Source organism: Dendrobates tinctorius, unplaced genomic scaffold, assembly GCF_039654945.1.
Source record: "Dendrobates tinctorius isolate UK_male_01 unplaced genomic scaffold, ASM3965494v1 ptg000150l, whole genome shotgun sequence".
In the NCBI taxonomy this organism is placed as follows: Eukaryota; Metazoa; Chordata; class Amphibia; order Anura; family Dendrobatidae; genus Dendrobates; species Dendrobates tinctorius.
In genome coordinates this window covers 480,598-500,165 of record NW_027361817.1, presented here as the reverse complement: position 1 = coordinate 500,165, position 19,568 = coordinate 480,598, and the positions used below count along the sequence as shown (strand labels likewise).

Here is a 19,568-nt window from a genome sequence, read left to right as displayed (position 1 = left end):
CAGGACCTTGATCTCCTTTTGCAGGACCTGTTGCTCACTGGAACCAGCTGTCTCAGCTACCTGTTGCAACAAAACAATAACCTCGGCAAGACAATTTTCAATCACATTAGTACCTAAGGTCATCATTGGGTTACATTCTCGTCGATCAATGTCTACAACTATCAGACCTTGAGATTTTAACTCTACTCGCCCCACCTTAATGGTAATCTCTTTATATCCCACTTGCGGTAAAGACTGACCATTCCTGGCAACTACTGTCAGCTCATCACTTGGGCCATAAGTTCAGAGTCAGCCCAATACCTTTTGTAAAGAATATATGGCATAGTTGTCACCTGAGAGCCAGTGTCCAGCAAAGCGTTCATGGGGATGCCGTCAATCACCACTGGGAGGACCTGTCGCCCTCCAACATACTTGTTTCGCCAGTTCTTTGGGCCTTGTGGTCCTACTCCTGGGGGTTGGCCCTCTGCCCCAGGGGTTCCTCATTTAAATAACAGAATCTTGCTATGTGGCCTGCCTTGCGGCAGCGACGACAGGCGGGACATCCATCCTGGTCATAGCGATCGTTGTCTCTCCCTTGGAGTGGTGGGATCCTCTTCTTCCGTAGCCACGGGACATCCTCTGGACTGGAGGCCAGCTGGATCTTCTCCTTTGAGGATAACTGCACGGACTGCACAGTTTTGGCAAGTGTGGCCATATTTTTAGTCAGTTCTTGGACCTGAAGGCGTAGTTCTGCAGATGGATCACTATCTAGAGTCTGTGCGTCAGTCTCCACATGGCTCTGAGGGAAAGATGCTGCTTCTTGGTGGTATGTAATTGCTGGGCGCCTAGGGGGCGCCGGATGGCTGACAGCATGTTCCTGACATGGGTTTCAGGTAGTGATGAGCGAGTATGTTCGTTACTCGAGATTTCCAAGCATGCTTGTGTTGCCGCAGCTGCATGATTTACAGCTGCTAGACAGCCTGAATACATGTGGGGATTTCCTAACAAACAGGCATTTTCCACATGTATTCAGGCTGTCTAGCAGCCACAAATGAAATCTCCGAGCACGCCCGAACTACTTTGAGAACACCCTAGCATGCTTGGAAATCTCAAGTAACGAGCATACTCGCTTATCACTAGTTTCAGGCCTGACAGACTGACCACAATACAGACCCTTGCTTGCATACACTGCATTCAGAATTTCTAATGATTTCAGTGTCTGGTAGAATCCAATTTACGAATAATTTGTCTTCATCGCTGGCTCTTGATGTGCAGATTTTGCCAGGTTCTCAGAAATATTGGATGCTGCGGAGAATAAAGGAAGTCTATGCACACATAACATTTTATTAATGATTGTTATGTGTGAATATTAAGATTGCCTTTCTAAACAGGCAATGAAAAAAATGCTAATGAGCAAACCAGTAGCCGACTAGCGGACTTTAAGTGTCTAAAGTTGGGTGGTGTAAACCCACTATAAGTGCAGCAGGCAGGAGTGAGAAGAAGACAAATCTGATAAAGTGAAGAATGAGACATTTTTATGTAATAATGTATATGACAAACTTTCTTAACTTTGATTGTCCTAATGACTTACGAATAGTGTTGAGCGATACCATCCGATATCCTGAAATATCGGATCGGATTGAATCGGCCCGACACACAAAAAGTATCGGGTATTGCCGATTCCGAAAGTCCCATTCAAGTCAATGGGACAGAAATATCAGAATTAAAAAAAACCCTTTCTTTCCTTGTACATCCAGTTCGGGAGGGGGGAAGAGTGTGGGCGGTGCGTGGGCAGGCACTGTGCGTGTCTGTGTGTGCGTGTGGGCTCTGTACGGGCCTCTCGGGGGTCTGTACGGGCCTAACGGGGGTCTGTGCCAGCTGACGGGGGTCTATTCCGGCTGCCGGGGGTCTGTACAGGCCTGCCGGGGGCCTGTGCCGGCTGCCAGGGGTCTGTGTATGTGTGCAGGCATCGTCCGATGGGACTACAAGTCCCATCAGGCGATGACTGCTACAATGACAGTGATTGACACATTAGCCAATTATGGGACAGTAGTAGTCTCATCATCCGGCTAACGTGTTGAATGTAAAAAAAAAAACAAAAAAAAACATACTACATACATACATTCATACAACATACATACTGTACATACTACATTCATATAACATACATACATACTACATACATACTACATATATACTACATTCAAACAGCATACATACTACATACATACTACATACATACTAGATTCATACAGCATACACACATACTACATACATTCTACATATATACAACATTCATACAACCTACATACATACTACATATATACTACATTCATACAGCATACATACATACTACATACATACTACATACATACAACATTCATACAACATACATACATGCTACATATATACAACATTCATACAACATACATACATACTACATATATACTTCATTCATACAGCATAAATACATATTACATACATACTACATACAGTATATACAACATTCATACAACATACATACTACATATATACTACATTCATACAACATACATACATACTACATACATACTGTAGGGATGTGACTCGCTTAGGTGCCGCGGGGGACAATTATGAGACAGGTTCTTCCCAAAGTTCATGTGGTTTATTCACTTCATAAACCCACTGTCATGATACCAGTGCTGGGTGACCAGAACTTCTGGGGTTAATGTTCTGATCTCAATGCAGACTCTCACCTGCACACCTGGGACCTATTATGGTGGCCTCTCATTGGTTCTGGGGAGGCTTCTTATAGCCTCAGGAAGCTCCCATCCCCCGTCAGTTATACTCTTGCCCTTGGCATTGTGTGGTGACCCCTGAGTGTGTTAGTGCTGTGTTCTGGTTGCTTGATTCTCTGTGTATGACTCGGTCTGCACTCTGGATATCGCTTTGGATTCTGCCTGGTACCTCCTATGTCTGTTTGGTTTTGATCTCTGCTTGGCCCTGATTATCCTTCCTGTCTCATCCCTGGTACTGTATTGATATCTTGTGTATGACCTTTGGCTTTGTCTGACCTCCCGTCTGTTTATCCCTCCTGTACCTCGCTGGTCTGTACTGTGCATAACCTCTGCTTTGTCTGACTCTTAGTTCTCTAGCTTCTCTGAAAGCAGGACGCTAAGCCCTGCCCCCTTGCAGTCACATGACCATTCACATGACCATAGGTCCTATGCCGGCTTGCTGAACTTCAGCATCCACAGGTTCCGTGCATCGGTACTTACTGGCTGTACCTGACCCCGGTACCCCTACATTGCGGGTGAGTCCCTGCTCAGCGGAGGCTGCACGCCAGCGCTGACAGGATCCTGACACTCAGGACATGCGCACTGGCTTAGTGAGCAAGTACAGTGCGGTGTTCTTGACATTATAACTGACCATTGCAGGTTTTTTGTTTTTTTTTTCCTCTAAAAAAAAAAAGGAAGTGTGTTATCCTCATGGATCCCATACAAGCTTTGGCTGATCAGGTCAAGTAACTGACCCAAATGTTCCACAGACTAAATGGGGAACAGCACACAATGGCCCAGACCCAGCAACAGTTGGTGGATACTGTGCAGGGGGCTGTCGCTACAGGGGCTTCTAGTGCTGGGGATAGAGATGTGTCATTGGCATTCCCAGAATCGCCGGTCAAATTGCCCGACCTTTTCTCAGGGGATAAAAAGGAGTTCAGGTCTTTCAGGGAAGGATGCAAGCTTTTTTTTTCTCTGAGGCTCCGCTCTTCCGGGGATGAGTTCCAGAGGGTGAGGGTCGTCATTTCCCTACTTCGGGGGGCTCCACAGGCATGGGCTTTCTCTCTCTCCTCCTCTGCTCCTGAACGCATGTCTGTGAATTTGTTCTTTGAGGCTCTGGGGCACATTTATGATGAGCCTGATAGAGTGCATCTGGCAGAGGACATGGTGATGAGTGTCTGTCAGGGGAAACACTCAGCTGAGTGGTTTTGTACTGAATTCCGCCGCTGGGCCGCAGAGGTCTCTTGGAACGACACCGCACTCCGAGGACTCTTTCTCAGAGGCTTGTCCGAGCGGCTGCAGGATGCCTTGGCATTACATCCCCCACCTAACTCTCTCGAGGACGCCATGACCCAGGCCATCCGGATGGACCGCAGGCTGCGGGCCAGAGGGGTGATGCAGTTGGAAACTCCATTATTCCCCAGTGGAAAAGAGACTGCCCCTGAGCCCATGGATATAGGCGCCCTCTCCCTGAAGGATACGGAGAGGAAACGCCGGAAGGACAAGCAGTTATGCTTTTACTGTGGTAAAACGGGACATTGGAAAAGGGAGTGTCCTGATTGCCCGTCTTCAAACCCGGTCGGCGGGAAACGACTAGGTCTGGGTAGTCAACGGGGAGACTGCTCAGACCCTCAGGTACCATTTTCCTCGTTTTCTAAAGTATTACTGCCTGTGGAACTGTTTGTGAATGGTAGTTCTTTTTCCTCTACAGCCTTCGTGGACTGCGGATCATCTATTAACCTCATTGACTCCCAATTGGTCACACACTGCAAGATAGGGACAGTTAGGCTCAAGGTTCCGATCAAGGTGGTGGCCATTGACTCCTCTCCCCTCACTAAGGAGGGAATGCTCTGTATGTCCGACGTGTTTTCGCTCAGAGTGGGCACTACTCATGTGGAAAACATAAGTTGTTTTGTGCTGGACAATCTACCTGCAGGGTTGGTGTTGGGCATGCCCTGGTTACAACACCATAACCCAGTTATTAACTGGAAAACGGGGGAGATTGTTCAATGGGGGTTTAATGATTTTGAGTTGTGATAAATCCGCACTGCTGGTTGAACCTGTTAAATCTGTGTCTGTATCATCTGTCGAGCTGGAAGGTATTCCGGAATGCCTGAAGGACTTCGAAGATGTGTTCTCCGAAAGCGAGGCTGAGACGTTACCGCCACATAGACCCTTTGACTGCACTATTGAGCTGGTCCCGGGGGCTAAATTACCTAAAGCCCGTCTGTTTAATTTGTCCGGTCCTGAGCGCTTGGCTATGAAGGTGTACATTGCTGAAAGTCTGCGCAAAGGACACATACGTCCTTCAGTCTCACCTGTGGCGGCAGGTTTCTTTTTTGTAAAGAAAAAAGATGGCGGGTTACGTCCCTGTCTCAACTTCCGGGAGCTTAATCAGATTACTGTACGGAATACGTACCCCCTTCCGTTGATTCCCGATTTATGTAACCAACTATCAGGGGCAAAGTGGTTTTCTAAACTGGATCTTCGGGGGGCATATAATTTGATAAGGGTCCGAGAGGGGGATGATTGGAAAACCGCGTTCCTCACGACTGAGGGACTATTTGAAAATTTAGTCATGCCGTTTGGTCTTACCAACGCCCCCGCCATATTTCAGAATTTCATCAACGTGGTATTCTCGGATCTCATTGGTCGTTTTGTCGTTATCTACTTAGATGATATTTTGATATACTCCCCCGACAAGCATTCTCATTTGGATCATGTACAAACTGTTCTCCAAAGACTGAGAGAAAATCATCTGTATGCCAAATTGGAGAAATGTGTATTCTGTGTGCAAGAATTGTCTTTTTTGGGGTTAATTGTATCCGGTGAGGGTCTTCGCATGGACCCCAAGAAGGTGCATGCCATTGCGGATTGGGTGCAACCCCGAGATCTTAAGGGTCTTCAGCGCTTCTTGGGGTTCGCCAATTATTACCGCAAATTTATCCGGGGATTTTCGCAAGTGGTCAAACCTCTCACGGATCTAACATGCAAAGGTGCGAATGTGAGAAATTGGTCCTCGCTCGCAAAAGAGGCCTTTGCGACGCTGAAAAAATGTTTTATGTCTGCCCCGTCTTGATACAGCCAGATCCTTCCAAGCCATTTGTGGTCGAGGTAGATGCCTCCGAGGTCGGGGTGGGGGCGGTGTTGTCCCAAGGGCCTGCCACTCTAACCAAACTCAGGCCATGTGCCTTCTTTTCCAGGAAGTTCTCTGCTGCTGAAAGAAATTATGATGTAGGCAATAGAGAGCTTCTTGCGGTTAAGTTGGCGTTTGAGGAATGGAGGCACTTTTTGGAGGGGGCCAGACACCCAGTTACTGTGATCACTGATCACAAAAATTTGTCTTACATCGAGTCTGCTAAAAGATTAATGCCCAGACAGGCCCGTTGGTCACTTTTTTTTTCTCGTTTCCAGTTTACTATTACATTCCGTCCAGGGTCAAAGAATGTCAAGGCTGACGCCTTATCTCGTAGTTTTCACCCTGTGTCTGTCCCTGAGCCACCATCCTCCATTCTGCACCCTGGGGTGGTGTTAGCAGGGATCTCGTCTGAATTGGAACGGGAAATTGAGGGGGCCCAGTCGCTGGCTCCTGCGGCCAAGCCAGGGGGCAAGTTGTTTGTCCCAGAGCAACTTCGCCTTAAACTCTTGAAAGAGTTCCACGAATCCAAGTTGTGTGCTCACCCTGGTATATCAGCCACGCGACTGGCGGTGGCTAGGATCTTCTGGTGGCCTACTCTGGGTTCTGATATAAAGAAATTCATTTCTGGTTGTGGGGTCTGCGCTCGTTCTAAAAGCTCCCATAGCCGGCCGGCGGGGGAGCTGATGCCCTTGGAAGTTCCCGAAAGACCGTGGACCCATCTGTCCATGGATTTTATTACCAATCTTCCCTCTTCCAGGGGTAATACGGTGGTATGGGTAGTGGTGGACAGATTTTCTAAGCAGGCTCATTTTGTACCCCTGTCCGCATTACCTTCTGCTGAGACCTTATCCAGATTGTTTGTGCAGCATGTGGTCCGCTTGCATGGGGTACCCCTGAATGCGGTGTCTGATCGTGGTGTGCAGTTTGTGGCTAAGTTTTGGCGTGCTTTCTGCAAAAAATTAGGGATATCTCTGTCCTTTTCGTCTGCATACCATCCTGAGAGTAATGGTCAGACGGAACGCACTAATCAGTCTCTGGAACAGATCCTCAGATGTCTGACTTCTGCTAGACAGAATGACTGGTGTGATATACTGCCGTTGGCTGAATTTGCCTTCAATAGTCGGGTGAGTCAATCCACTGGTATGTCCCCTTTCTTGATCAACTATGGGTTCAGTCCTCATTTTGGTGAGTTTTCTCATCTGGATTCGGGGTGCCCCGGGGCTGAGGACTCTGTTCAGCGGTTAAAAGATACATGGGCAGAGGTCCAGCGGCGTATATCTAGATCTCAAGGCAGGTATAAGTTTTTCGCAGACAGGAAACGAACACCTGGTCCCATGTTTCGGGTGGGAGAGAAAGTTTGGCTCTCCACGCGAAACATTAAGTTAAAGATTCCGTCAGCCAAGTTGGGCCCCAAATTCATTGGCCCGTACAAGATTGTGGAAAAAATCAACCCAGTAGCGTACAGGCTGTGCCTTCCATCCTCTTTCAAGATCCCTAACGTCTTCCATAGATCTCTACTGAAGCCGTTTGAAGCAGTCCGGGGAGAATCCGAGTCCGCTGCTCCTCCGGTTTCAGTTGAGGGACATATGGAGTATGAGATTGGTCACATTGTAGATTCTAGGTTGGTACGGCGGTCAGTACAGTACCTAGTTCATTGGAAGGGGTATGGGCCGGAGGACAGGTCCTGGGTGCCGGCCCGGTTGATGCATGCGGATCGTCTGTTTCGGGCTTTCCATGCTAGGTACCCGGGCAAGCCTGGGGGTCCAGAGGCCCCCCGTTGAGAGGGGGGTACTGTCATGATACCAGTGCTGGGTGACCAGCACTTCTGGGGTTAATGTTCTGATCTCAATGCAGACTCTCACCTGCACACCTGGGACCTATTATGGTGGCCTCTCATTGGTTCTGGGGAGGCTTATTATAGCCTCAGGAAGCTCCCATCCCCTGTCAGTTATACTCTTGCCCTTGGCATTGTGTGGTGACCCCTGAGTGTGTTAGTGCTGTGTTCTGGTTGCTTGATTCTCTGTGTATGACTCGGTCTGCTCTCTGGATATCGCTTTGGATTCTGCCTGGTACCTCCTATGTCTGTTTGGTTTTGATCTCTGCTTGGCCCTGATTATCCTTCCTGTCTCATCCCTGGTACTGTATTGATATCTTGTGTATGACCTTTGGCTTTGTCTGACCTCCCGTCTGTTTATCCCTCCTGTACCTCGCTGGTCTGTACTGTGCATAACCTCTGCTTTGCCTGACTCTTAGTTCTCTAGCTTCTCTGAAAGCAGGACGCTAAGCCCTGCCCCCTTGCAGTCACATGACCATTCACATGACCATAGGTCCTATGCCGGCTTGCTGAACTTCAGCATCCACAGGTCCCGTGCATCGGTACTTACTGGCTGTACCTGACCCCGGTACCCCTACATTGCGGGTGAGTCCCTGCTCGGCGGAGGCTGCACGCCGGCGCTGACAGGATCCTGACACTCAGGACATGCGCACTGGCTCAGTGAGCAAGTACAGTGCGGTGTTCTTGACACCCACAAGGCAGCGTAACACTGAAAAGTAACCTTCAGCTCAGGCAAAGGAACACAAAACGTCCGTGGTTGGAGACTCGGACCGAGAGTCTCAGCACATGCTGGGAGCTGTAGTACTCCCCATATACACTTTCTGTAGTGTCCCACCTGGACACATGGAAGTCTGTCCACAATCTGACAGACTCCCTCACACTCACTCACATGTGCTAGACACCTCAATTACATAGCCCTGTAACCACACCCAAAGGTGATCACCAGGCTATGACCTCACTAAAGGTTCTATTGCACACAGACACATACAGGCTTCCCTGACACAGTGTAACAGAAATATCAGCAGTACCTCTGCTGATCAATACACTTTGGAGCCTGCATCCCAAGGCCACCCACCTTGAGACCCATAATGGTCATTTAGGACCCTGCTCCTGTTACCACACTGAATGTGCCTGTACACCCGTCCTGGGACAGCCACACAGCGCCCCCTAGCGGACACTGGTCACTACACCACCATACATACTACATTCATACTACATACATACTACATACATACATACTACATACATACTACAACTTACATACATACTACATACATACTACATATATACAACATTCAAACAACATACATACATACTACATACATACCACATATAAACTACATTCATACAACTTACTACATATATACTACATTCATACAGCATACATACTGAATACTACATACATACTTAATATATACTACATGCATACAACATACATACATACTACATGTACAACATTTATATAACATACATACGTACTACATACATACTTCATATATACAACATACATGCAACATACATACTACATACAGTACATACTACATACATACTACATACACACAACATGCTCCAGACATACAACATACATACTACACACTACATACATACTGCATACATACTACATGCATTACATTCATACATTCATACAATACATACATATAGACATACAGTACATATAACATAGAGTACATACTCACCATTACTTGTCACATTGTTCCCCGAAGCCAGTGTCATCTGTGAGAAATATGAAAAAAACAAACAACCATACTCCCTGATCCGCAGAAATCAACGAGTGTCCCACGATGATCTCCCGTGGAGAACAGCAGCATCAGCTGATGCGACCGCTCTCTAGGGGGCTCCAGGAAACCAATGACAGGAGGTAGGTATCCTTCCGCACTGTATTCCTCCGCCACTTTAAAAAAAATAGTCCCTAGTCTCACTTTTGGCATTGCTGTGTGAGAACGTTCCCACGCAGCTTTTGCCATAAAGTGAGACTAGGGACTATTTTTTTTACAGTGGCGGAGGAATACAGTGCGGAAGGATACCTACCTCCTGTCATTGGATTCCTGGAGCCCCCTAGAGAGCGGTCGCATCAGCTGATGCTGATGTTCTCCACGGGATATCGTCGTGGGACACTCGTGGATTTCTGCGGATCAGGGAGTATGGTTGTTTGTTTTTTTCATATTTTTCACAGATGACACTGGCTTCAGGGAACAATGTGACAAGTGATGGTGAGTATGTACCCTATGTTATATGTACTGTATGTCTATATGTATGTACTAGCTGAAGAGCCCGGTGCTACCCGGGCATAGTAACTAACTGTGGTTAGTTATAGAAAATTATAATTATCCTCCATCCCATAGTCCCGTGCCCATATACCCATCATACATATCCACGATCCCATAGGCCCGTGCCCATATACCCATCATACATATCCTCCATCCCATAGTCGAGTGCCCATATACCCATCACACATCCTCCATCCCATAGTCCCATGCCCATATACCCATCATACATATTCTCCATCCCATAGTCGAGTGCCCATATACCCATCACACATCCTTCATCTCATAGTCCCATGCCCATATACCCATCATACATATCCTTCATCCCACAGTCCCGTGCCCATATACCGATCATACATATCCGCCATCTCATAGTCCTGTGCCCATATACCCATCATACATATCCTCCATCCCATAGTCCAGTGCCCATATACCCATCACACATCCTCCATCCCATAGTCCCGTGCCCATATACATATCCGCCATCCCATAGTCCCGTGCCCATATACCCGTCAAACATATGCTCCATCCCATAGTCCAGTGCCCATATACCCATCACACATCCTCCATCCCATAGTCCCGTGCCCATATACATATCCGCCATCCCATAGTCCCGTGCCCATATACCCGTCATACATATCCTCCATCCCATAGTCCAGTGCCCATATACCCATCATACATATCCTCCATCCCATATTCCCATGCCCATATACATATCCTCCATCCCATAGTCCCGTGCCCATATACCCGTCATACATATCCTCCATTCCATAGTTGAGTGCCCATATACCCATCATACATATTCTTCATCCCATAGTCCCATGCCCATATACCCTTTATACATATCCTCCATCTCATAGTCCCGTGCCTATATACCCATCATACATATCCTCCATCCCATAGTCCCGTGCCCATATACCCATCATACATATCCGCCATACCATAGTCCCGTGCCCATATACCCGTCATACATATCCTCCATCCCATAGTCGAGTGCCCATATACCCATCACACATCCTCCATCCCATAGTCCCATGCCCATATACCCATCATACATATTCTCCATCCCATAGTCCCATGCCCATATACCCATCATACATATTCTCCATCCCATAGTTCCACGCCCATATACCCATCATACATATTTGCCATCCTATAATCGAGGGCCCATATACCCATCACACATTCTTCATCTCATAGTCCCATGCCCATATACCCATCATACATATCCTCCATCCCATAGTCCCGTGCCCATATACCCATTACACATATCTGCCATCTCATAGTCCCGTGCCCATATACCCATCATACATATCCTCCATCCTATAGTCCAGTGCCCATATACCCATCACACATCCTCCATCCCATAGTCCCGTGCCCATATACATATCCACCATCCCATAGTCCCGTGCCCATATACCTGTCATACATATCCTCCATCCCATAGTCCAGTGCCCATATACCCATCACACATCCTCCATCCCATAGTCCTGTTCCCATATACCCATCATACATATCCTACATCCCATAGTCCGGTGCCCATATACTCATCACACATCCTCCTTTCCATAGTCAACCATTATGACATCATAATGAGCGCGCACACACTGCTTCCCCAGTATGCAAATAGGGGCATTGTGACATCACAATGAGGGGCGGGGCTTGACCCGCACACACTTTTTCCCCAGTATGTAGATAGGGGCAAAATTGTTTGGTGAATTGGAACGCGCGGGGTTAAAATTTCGCCTCACAACATAGCTTAGGACGCTCTCGGGGTCCAGACGTGTGACTGTGCCAAATTTTGTGGCTGTAGCTGCGACGGTGCGGATGCCTATCCCGGACATACAAACATACACACACACACATACACACTTTGAGCTTTATATATTAGATTGTATGAATGTATGAATGTATTGTATGTAGTATGTATGTAGTATATCTGTAGCATGTTTTATGTATGTTGTATGTATGTATGTAGTATGTAGTATGTATGTTGTATGAATGTAGTATATATGTAGTATGTATGTAGTATGCATATAGTATGTTGTATGTATGTTGTATGAATGTTGTATATATGTACTGTAGTATGTATGTAGTATGTTGTATGTATGTTGTATGAATGTTGTATATATAGTATGTATGTAGTATGTTTGTTGTATGTATGTAGCATGTTTTATGTATGTTGTATGTATGTAGTATGTACTATGTATGTATGTTGTATGAATGTACTATATATGTGCTATGTATGTAGTATGTATGTATTTATGCTGTATGAATATAGTATATGTGAAGTATGTATGTAGTATGTATGTATGTATGTTGTATGAATGTAGTATATATGTAGTATGTATGTATGCTGTATGTAGTATATATGAAGTATGTATGTAGTATATATGAAGTATGTATGTAGTATGTATGTTGTATGAATGTTGTATATATATGTAGAATGTATGTAGTATGTATGTAGTATGTACGTAGTATGTATGGTTTTTTTTTTTTACATTCAACACATTAGCCGGATGAAGGGACTACTACTGTCCCATCATTGGCTAATGTGTCAATCACTGTCATTGTAGCAGGCATAGCCCGATGGGACTTGTAGTCCCATCGGACGATGCCTGCACACACACACAGACCGCCAGCAGCCGGCAGAGACCCCCGGCAGGCCCGTACAGACCGCTAGCAGCCGGCACAGATCCCCGGCAGGCCCGCACTGACCGCGCATCATGATGACATCATTTCAGCAGCCAATCACAGCCACAACACTGGCTCATTGCATTATGGGAACTTCCGATTCCAGTATTCGATATTGAAAAAATATCGGTACTCGGTAACGGAATTCCGATAGCAAATATCGGCCGATACCCGATATTTGCGGTATCGGAATGCTCAACACTACTTACGAACGATAATATACCCATCATACATATTCACGATAATATATGTACAAATGTACAAGTGAACACAGAACAAACATGCAGTTAGTGGTTGCTTTATTAGCTAGTCATGCACCCCAAGTAATCAAAGATATTTAGAAAATTTAGAAATATAGAAGTAAGTTATAGAAGTTGTAGTTTTTTTAATATGGAGGTAATAATATAGAAGTTGTGACATGCTGCAACACCTAAGGGAGACATATGATTACTATTGACTTCTATATTTAACTGTATTGGTTGTAACAAATTCTTATGACAACCACTCAGCTATCACAATATTGCTGTAACTTTAACTGTGACAACATATTTCTAGGAAACTTTGTGATGATTTACGAATTTTCCAAGGTCTTCAAAAACTTCTCCCAGGTTTCATCGACCTCAGGGGTGAATTTAGGTCCCGCGTTAGCGGCCACCGTAATCTTCAGAACGTCTGCAATACTCTGTAAAAGAAAAGCCAACAGTTTATTTTTGTAACTGCTTAGAATAGGCGTATGCAAATAATTTTCCCAAAGGGCCACATGAGAGATAACAGTTGCAGAGGGCAGAATCAATACATTAAAATTAATTCTGTTCAATTAACTTTACATAATTACTAGTGATGAGCGAGTATGCTTGTTACTCGAGATTTCCGAGCATGCTCGGGTGTTCTCCAAGTAGTTTGGGCATGCTTGGAAATTTAGTTTGTGTCGCTGCAGCTGCTGCTAGACAGCTTGAATACATGTGGGGATTTCCTAACAAACAGGCAATCCCCACATGTATTCAAGCTGTCCAGCAGCCGCAAATCATGCAGCTGCTGCGACACAAACTGAATCTCTGAGAATGCCCAAACTACTTGGAGAACACCCGAGCGTGCTCGGAAATCTTGAATAACGAGCATACTCGCTCATCACTAATAATTACTAGAGATGAGAGAACCTTCCAAGGTTGAGTTCGATTCGGTTCTCCAAATGTCCCAATGGTCGCCGAATGTGTTCCCCGAACAGTTCGACGAACGTACCCGAACCCCATTAAATTCAATGAGAGGCAAAACCAAAGATATGCACAACACCATAAGGGGTGACAAAAAGCTTCTCAAACAGTTAAAATTAGGGTTAGAGATCATGAAAAGTGGCATCAATTGATCCACAATATAAATTTGCAAATGCCACAGCAGCAGTCAGCCATGGGCCATACATGAGGTATCAGAGTCTGGCCCAGAAATTACAGCTTGGAATTGAGATTAAGACTTGGTGGTTAAGGGAGCAATGTAAGCCTTCTTTGCTGGGAGCCCTGATACATCATACAACAGGTCAAATATTTTTTTTTTCAGCCACACTCACGTGACACAAACATCAGTTTCATAGAGTATTATTGGTAGAAAAATGTAAGGATAGTAACACAGGTTGAGTGAAAGTAACTGCAGTCCTGCATGTCTGGGAGCTATACTGTCACAGGCAACACACATGAAGGAGACCCAACTTGGATTCTACACTTTTCAAAAATGTATTGTCACACACCAGTAAAGTGGTATTAATTTCCACAGAGCAGAAACACTATAATAGGCCTCTGACATACCTTCTACTACGGACAACCCATCAGATGGAGACCCACATTCAAGTCTCCACATTTCAAAAAATTGTTTAAAACATCAGCAGATGTAACAACAGCAGGCACAGAAATCTCAACTAAGGCATCACAGACTGCAATAACGCGAGATCAATAACAATAAATATGACACCATCGCCTAGTCTGCCCTGTCTGCGACTGGGGTGCAAAAGTCATTGGAGATCCTTGACTTGTTTTGATGAAAGTTCATCAGTCTACACTTTCAGGGGACAGCTGGATGTGCTTATCCATCAGGACACCACCAGCAGCGCTGTAGACACGTTCTGAGAGAACATTGGCTGCCAGGCATGACAAAATCTCCAAGGCGTTACAAGTATATTGTGGCACAACTGTGTTGGTGCACAAAAGAAGGTTCCCACACCAGAATAGATACCAGAAGAAAATTTTTGGCACTCAACTTTTTGTCATAAGTGAAGAGTTTTTTTTGCAGTAACATATAAACATTTCGGCTGTAACAGTAAGCCTTCATCAATACACAAGACTGCTCTTGTTCACTAAACTGCTGAACGTTAATATAGGGAGCCACTGTAATAATGGGAGTGATGAGTAAGTAATGTACCATCCACACTGGATTACGAGGCCTAGAGACCTAAGAGAGTGGGGACGCTAGATCAGTGTCCACAGCAAATGGAAAATAGTGGAATCAATCTTCTATGAGGTCCACGTTTAGTATGGGGATGGAATGGACTCAGATGTAGCTAAGCGGCCTCAGGAACAAGTATGAATATATGGATGGCCTTGTTCATGTACATGTAATTAAATGAATAGCCATTTCGTTGGTGGGTGGAGGCGCCGTGTGACCTGGAGAGTACGCGGAATCCACCGCTACTGTGAAAGGCCTGCCTCGTAATCCAGTGTGGATGGCACATTACTTACTCATCACTCATCACTCCCATTATTACAGTGGCTCCCTATCTTAACGTTCAGCAGTTTAGTGAACAAGAGCAATCTTGTGTACTGATGAAGGCTTACTGTTACAGCTGAATCGTTTATATGTGACTGCAAATAAAACTCTTCACTTATGACAAAAAGTTGAGTGCCAAAATTTTTTTTTAAATTTCTGGCTAGCCCTCCCAGGGCTGTGTGGTACTCGGTATAGTTCGTGACGCCACCCGTGGTGTTTGGCAAGTAAGATGTTAAGCCAACGCTGCATGCAGATCCACTGGGACTGATGGTGTGTGTGCAGCATAGATGTGAAGCTCCCCACAGGTGGAGCTGTGGTCCCAGGGCAGTGTAGATGTGGTGCTCGAAGAGCGGAGGCTGGTACCCAGATGTAGCAGTGCTGATGATATTGGCGCGAGAATGAATGGAGGACACCAGAGCTTGCAGTTCCAAAGCTTTACTCACAGTCTGTAGTGCACACAGGTGCCCACTTCCATGCAGTGTCCTCCAGGGCAGAGACTCAATCAACCTCCAGGCAAGATGGAATGCTCCCTTCCAACACTCCGCCAACATGTGCCTTCCTGAACGTCTCCTCTACTGCGCCTTTAAGTGTGAAGTACTCCAGTCCTAAGTTACTCTGAAGTTCCTCCTGTCGCGGGTTACTAAAACCCTTACTTGTATGACAGACAGCTGTAGCCTGATCAGGGATCCTCCACTCAGAGGTCCCGGCTCTCTGTATCCGTGTTGCTGTTGTGTCCCAAGTCTAAGATGGGAGTAGTGCATTTACAGCCCACTACTCCACCGGTGTCTGCTGCAGAACCATAAGTGTCCGTACAACCTCGGGACCGGGCCCCGGCCTTGCGCTGGAACCTCTGGGCAGGGTTCTTGCTCCAACCCGCGTCCTCCTGGTTCCCTTTCCCTCCGTTCCATACTTTGTCTTTCTTTCTTATGGAAGCTGCTGTTACAGTTTAGTGTCTTTCTCCTCATTTCTCTCCTCTCTTACGCTTTCCCCACTTCCCTCTAGGGGAGACTCCACAGGGTATCTTCTCCCTGCTTCCCACGCAGGGAAAGTGTCTGCCTTTCTCTCCCCTTCTCAGGGGATTCTCCCCTCAGACTCCCCAGTCTGACTGAACACTTCCAATCTGCTTCCCTCTCTCTTTGTGTACTAAACTCCACCCACCTCCCAGCACATCTCGTGTTACGAAGTCAGGGACCTCAAAAGGTGCTCTGCTACCTTCCCAGCATAAAGCTGCAGGAACCCTGCTGAACTAACCTGTGTGTGGGGTGCAGGTGTTGGAGTGTGGTTAGGAGATCCCACCTTACCTGGATGGTGGGGCACTACACCTTAGGAGAAGGTGCAGTACCTCTGTGGCGCCCAAACCTCAGGGGCGCCACATACCCCCCATTAAACACAGCACGTCCACGGGCTGCAAGGTAAACAAAGTTGACAAGATAGGACCATACAAAAGTTTTATAATGCTGAACAAACATTTCTTATACTAATCTTCCTAGTATAGGAGGTACTCATTCTTGAACGTTACCAACAATTCTTATCTAACTATCTATAATTTTTAAGTCTAAATACAATTCTCAATTCAAAGTGCTATTCTCTGTAACACATTTTCTTTATTACTTTTCTCTTACTTTATCAATTTTCTCTTCAAGACGCAAGACGCTGACCGTATTTACCTGGTCCGTCACCTGTCACTTTCAATTCTTTATTCACATTGCTCATCTCTATATCAAACATTCCTAATTTTTCTATAAAAGCCATTTCTTAGTTACTATCACTAAAACACATTATCAACTACGTAATAAAACATTCAAAGATTCTTGTAAGTGCTGGACACCACTCCCAATCGGGATTTCTTGCAGTGTCCTTGGAGGTAGATATCATCTTCGAAAAGTGTCCATGCAAAAACATTATCTTCGCAAAGTGTCCTTATGTAAAACCAAGAGAGGGCACCCAAAGGGGTGCAAACTATTTACAATAAAGTTTTGGACCGTACAGCGTTCATGATCTCCTAAGTTCACTTGAAGAAGGCGCTGCCAATCAGAAACTAGGCAACATGATGAACCAAAAAGAAAAAGGCACAACTGGTGCAAAGAAACCCTCCTGGGTAGCAAAAATTAGTTATGCATAGTGACATCCATCAGCTGCTCAGACCCCTCTGCTGAGATCAGAAGATGTCGAATGGGACGCGCTTGCTCCAACCTTACTCTTTCCAGCAGCGACTTCTTCCATTTCCCCATCGCAGTCAGCTTAGTGCTTTTAAATTGGGAACACAGCTCTTCCATTTGTCCCATGCAGAGCACCGGCCCACTGCACACGGGGTACGGGAACTCAGGGGGTAACCCGGTAGCAGGGGCGGCGATCATACCTGATGTTTCCCGGTGGTGCAGTCTTTGCTCTGGTGAAGCATGGTGGCAGCAGATGCTGTTCGGTGGGACATCGGGGACAGCAGTGGAGCAAATGGCGGCTCCGGGTCCACGGGGGTCTCTGGTGGGACCTGCGCAGCTGCGTCAGGCCCGGCGGGAGTTCATCTTCAACTCCCGGGTCCTCCGGTAACTCTTCCGGGCAGGCAGCAGCACTCAGCCGTATGGACAGGGTGGAAGTGTAGACTAACGCTGCCCGAGAACAGACCGGGGCGGCAGCGGCGGGTACCGGTGGTGAGGGTACCGCAGGTGTAGGCCCCTCACGGGGCGTGCTGCCGGCGCAGCTTTTCAAAGGCCTCCTGCCTCAGCCGCAGCCTGGTGGTCAGCTCGGCGATCTTATCTTCCAGCTGCCGGCAGTTCATCTCGAAGATGGGGTTGGAGCCTTCAGCCATGGCGCCCGGGAGATCCAGCGTGACCTTCTTGCTCTCCGCAGGCCTCCTCCCTTCTCTCTCCAAAATGGCGTTCTGGCGTTCTTCCTGCCTCGGCCTCCTTCCCGCCACTGGCTTCTTCTGCCCCTCCTTCAGGGGGCAGCGTCTTCTTCCAGCGCCTCCATACCAAGCCAGTATACGAACCCCTCGGGGGGTGGGCCATGTTGCTGTCACGTAAAAATTCAGGCAGGGAAGGCCCAAGACTCTTCGCGGTCTTTTCTCAGGACCTCCCATCTCTTCACGCCCTTCTTCTCCACGTCCGCAGCCATTTTTGAGATTCATGTCACAGTCTATTAAATTTGGTCTTCTACACATTTTCAAAAGTTTTAAGTCCAAGGCACACAGAACCCGATGGCATCGGGTCTCGTCATCCTGTTCGTGACGCCAAAATTGGGTCGCCCTCCCAGGGCTGTGGGGTACTCGGTACGGGGCCGGTGTCAGGGGGATGTGTCACAGCGGCAGTGACCCGGTCCGTGGCCCTGGGCGCCAATAATGGGGTGGTTGTTGTAGTGGTTTATATGAATAGTTCGTGACGCCACCCGTGGTGTTTGGCAAGTAAGATGTTAAGCCAACGCTGCATGCAGATCCACTGGGACTGATGGTGTGTGTGCAGCATAGATGGTGAAGCTCCCCACAGGTGGAGCTGTGGTCCCAGGGCAGTGTAGATGTGGTGCTCGAAGAGCAGAGGCTGGTACCCAGATGTAGCAGTGCTGAGTGTGTTGGCGCAGAATGAATGGAGGACACCAGAGCTTGTAGTTCCAAGGCTTTACTCACAGTCTGTAGTGCACACAGGTGCCTGCCTCCGTACTGTGTTCTCCGGGTCAGAGACTCAATCAACCTCCAGACAAGATGGAATGCTCCCTTCCAACACTCCGCCAACATGTGCCTTCCTGAACGTCTCCTCTATAGCGCCTTTAAGTGTGAAGTACTCCAGTACTCAAGTTACTCTGAAGTGCCTCCTGTCCGATGTTCCTAAGAACCTTACTTGTATGACAGACAGCTGTAGCCTGATCGGGGATCCTCCACTCAGAGGTCCCGGCTCTCTATATCCGTGTTGCTGTTGTGTCCCAAGTCTAAGATGGGAGTAGTGCATTAACTGCCCACTACTCCTCCGGTGTCTGCTGCAGAACCATCAGTGTTCATACAACCTCGGGGACCGGGCCCCGGCCTTGTGCTGGAACCTATAGGCAGGGTTCTCTCTCCAACCCACATCCTCTCTGTTCACTTCTCTCCTTCGTTCCGTACTTGTCTTTCTTATGGAAGCTTAGGTTACAGTTCAGTGTCC

General features: G+C 46.9%; 1 protein-coding gene across 1 annotated transcript in view; it reads right to left on the bottom strand.

Moving 5' to 3' along the window:
* Positions 1-12,972: 12,972 nt before the first annotated feature.
* The window catches only part of LOC141049833 (hemoglobin subunit beta-2-like), a 56,164-nt gene continuing 49,568 nt past the window's right edge, over positions 12,973-19,568 (bottom strand). The window contains exon 4 of the mRNA XM_073546642.1: positions 12,973-13,372. Coding sequence (XP_073402743.1) covers positions 13,262-13,372 — 111 coding nt within the window. The 3' untranslated portion in view covers positions 12,973-13,261. The remainder of the gene's footprint in view (positions 13,373-19,568) is intronic.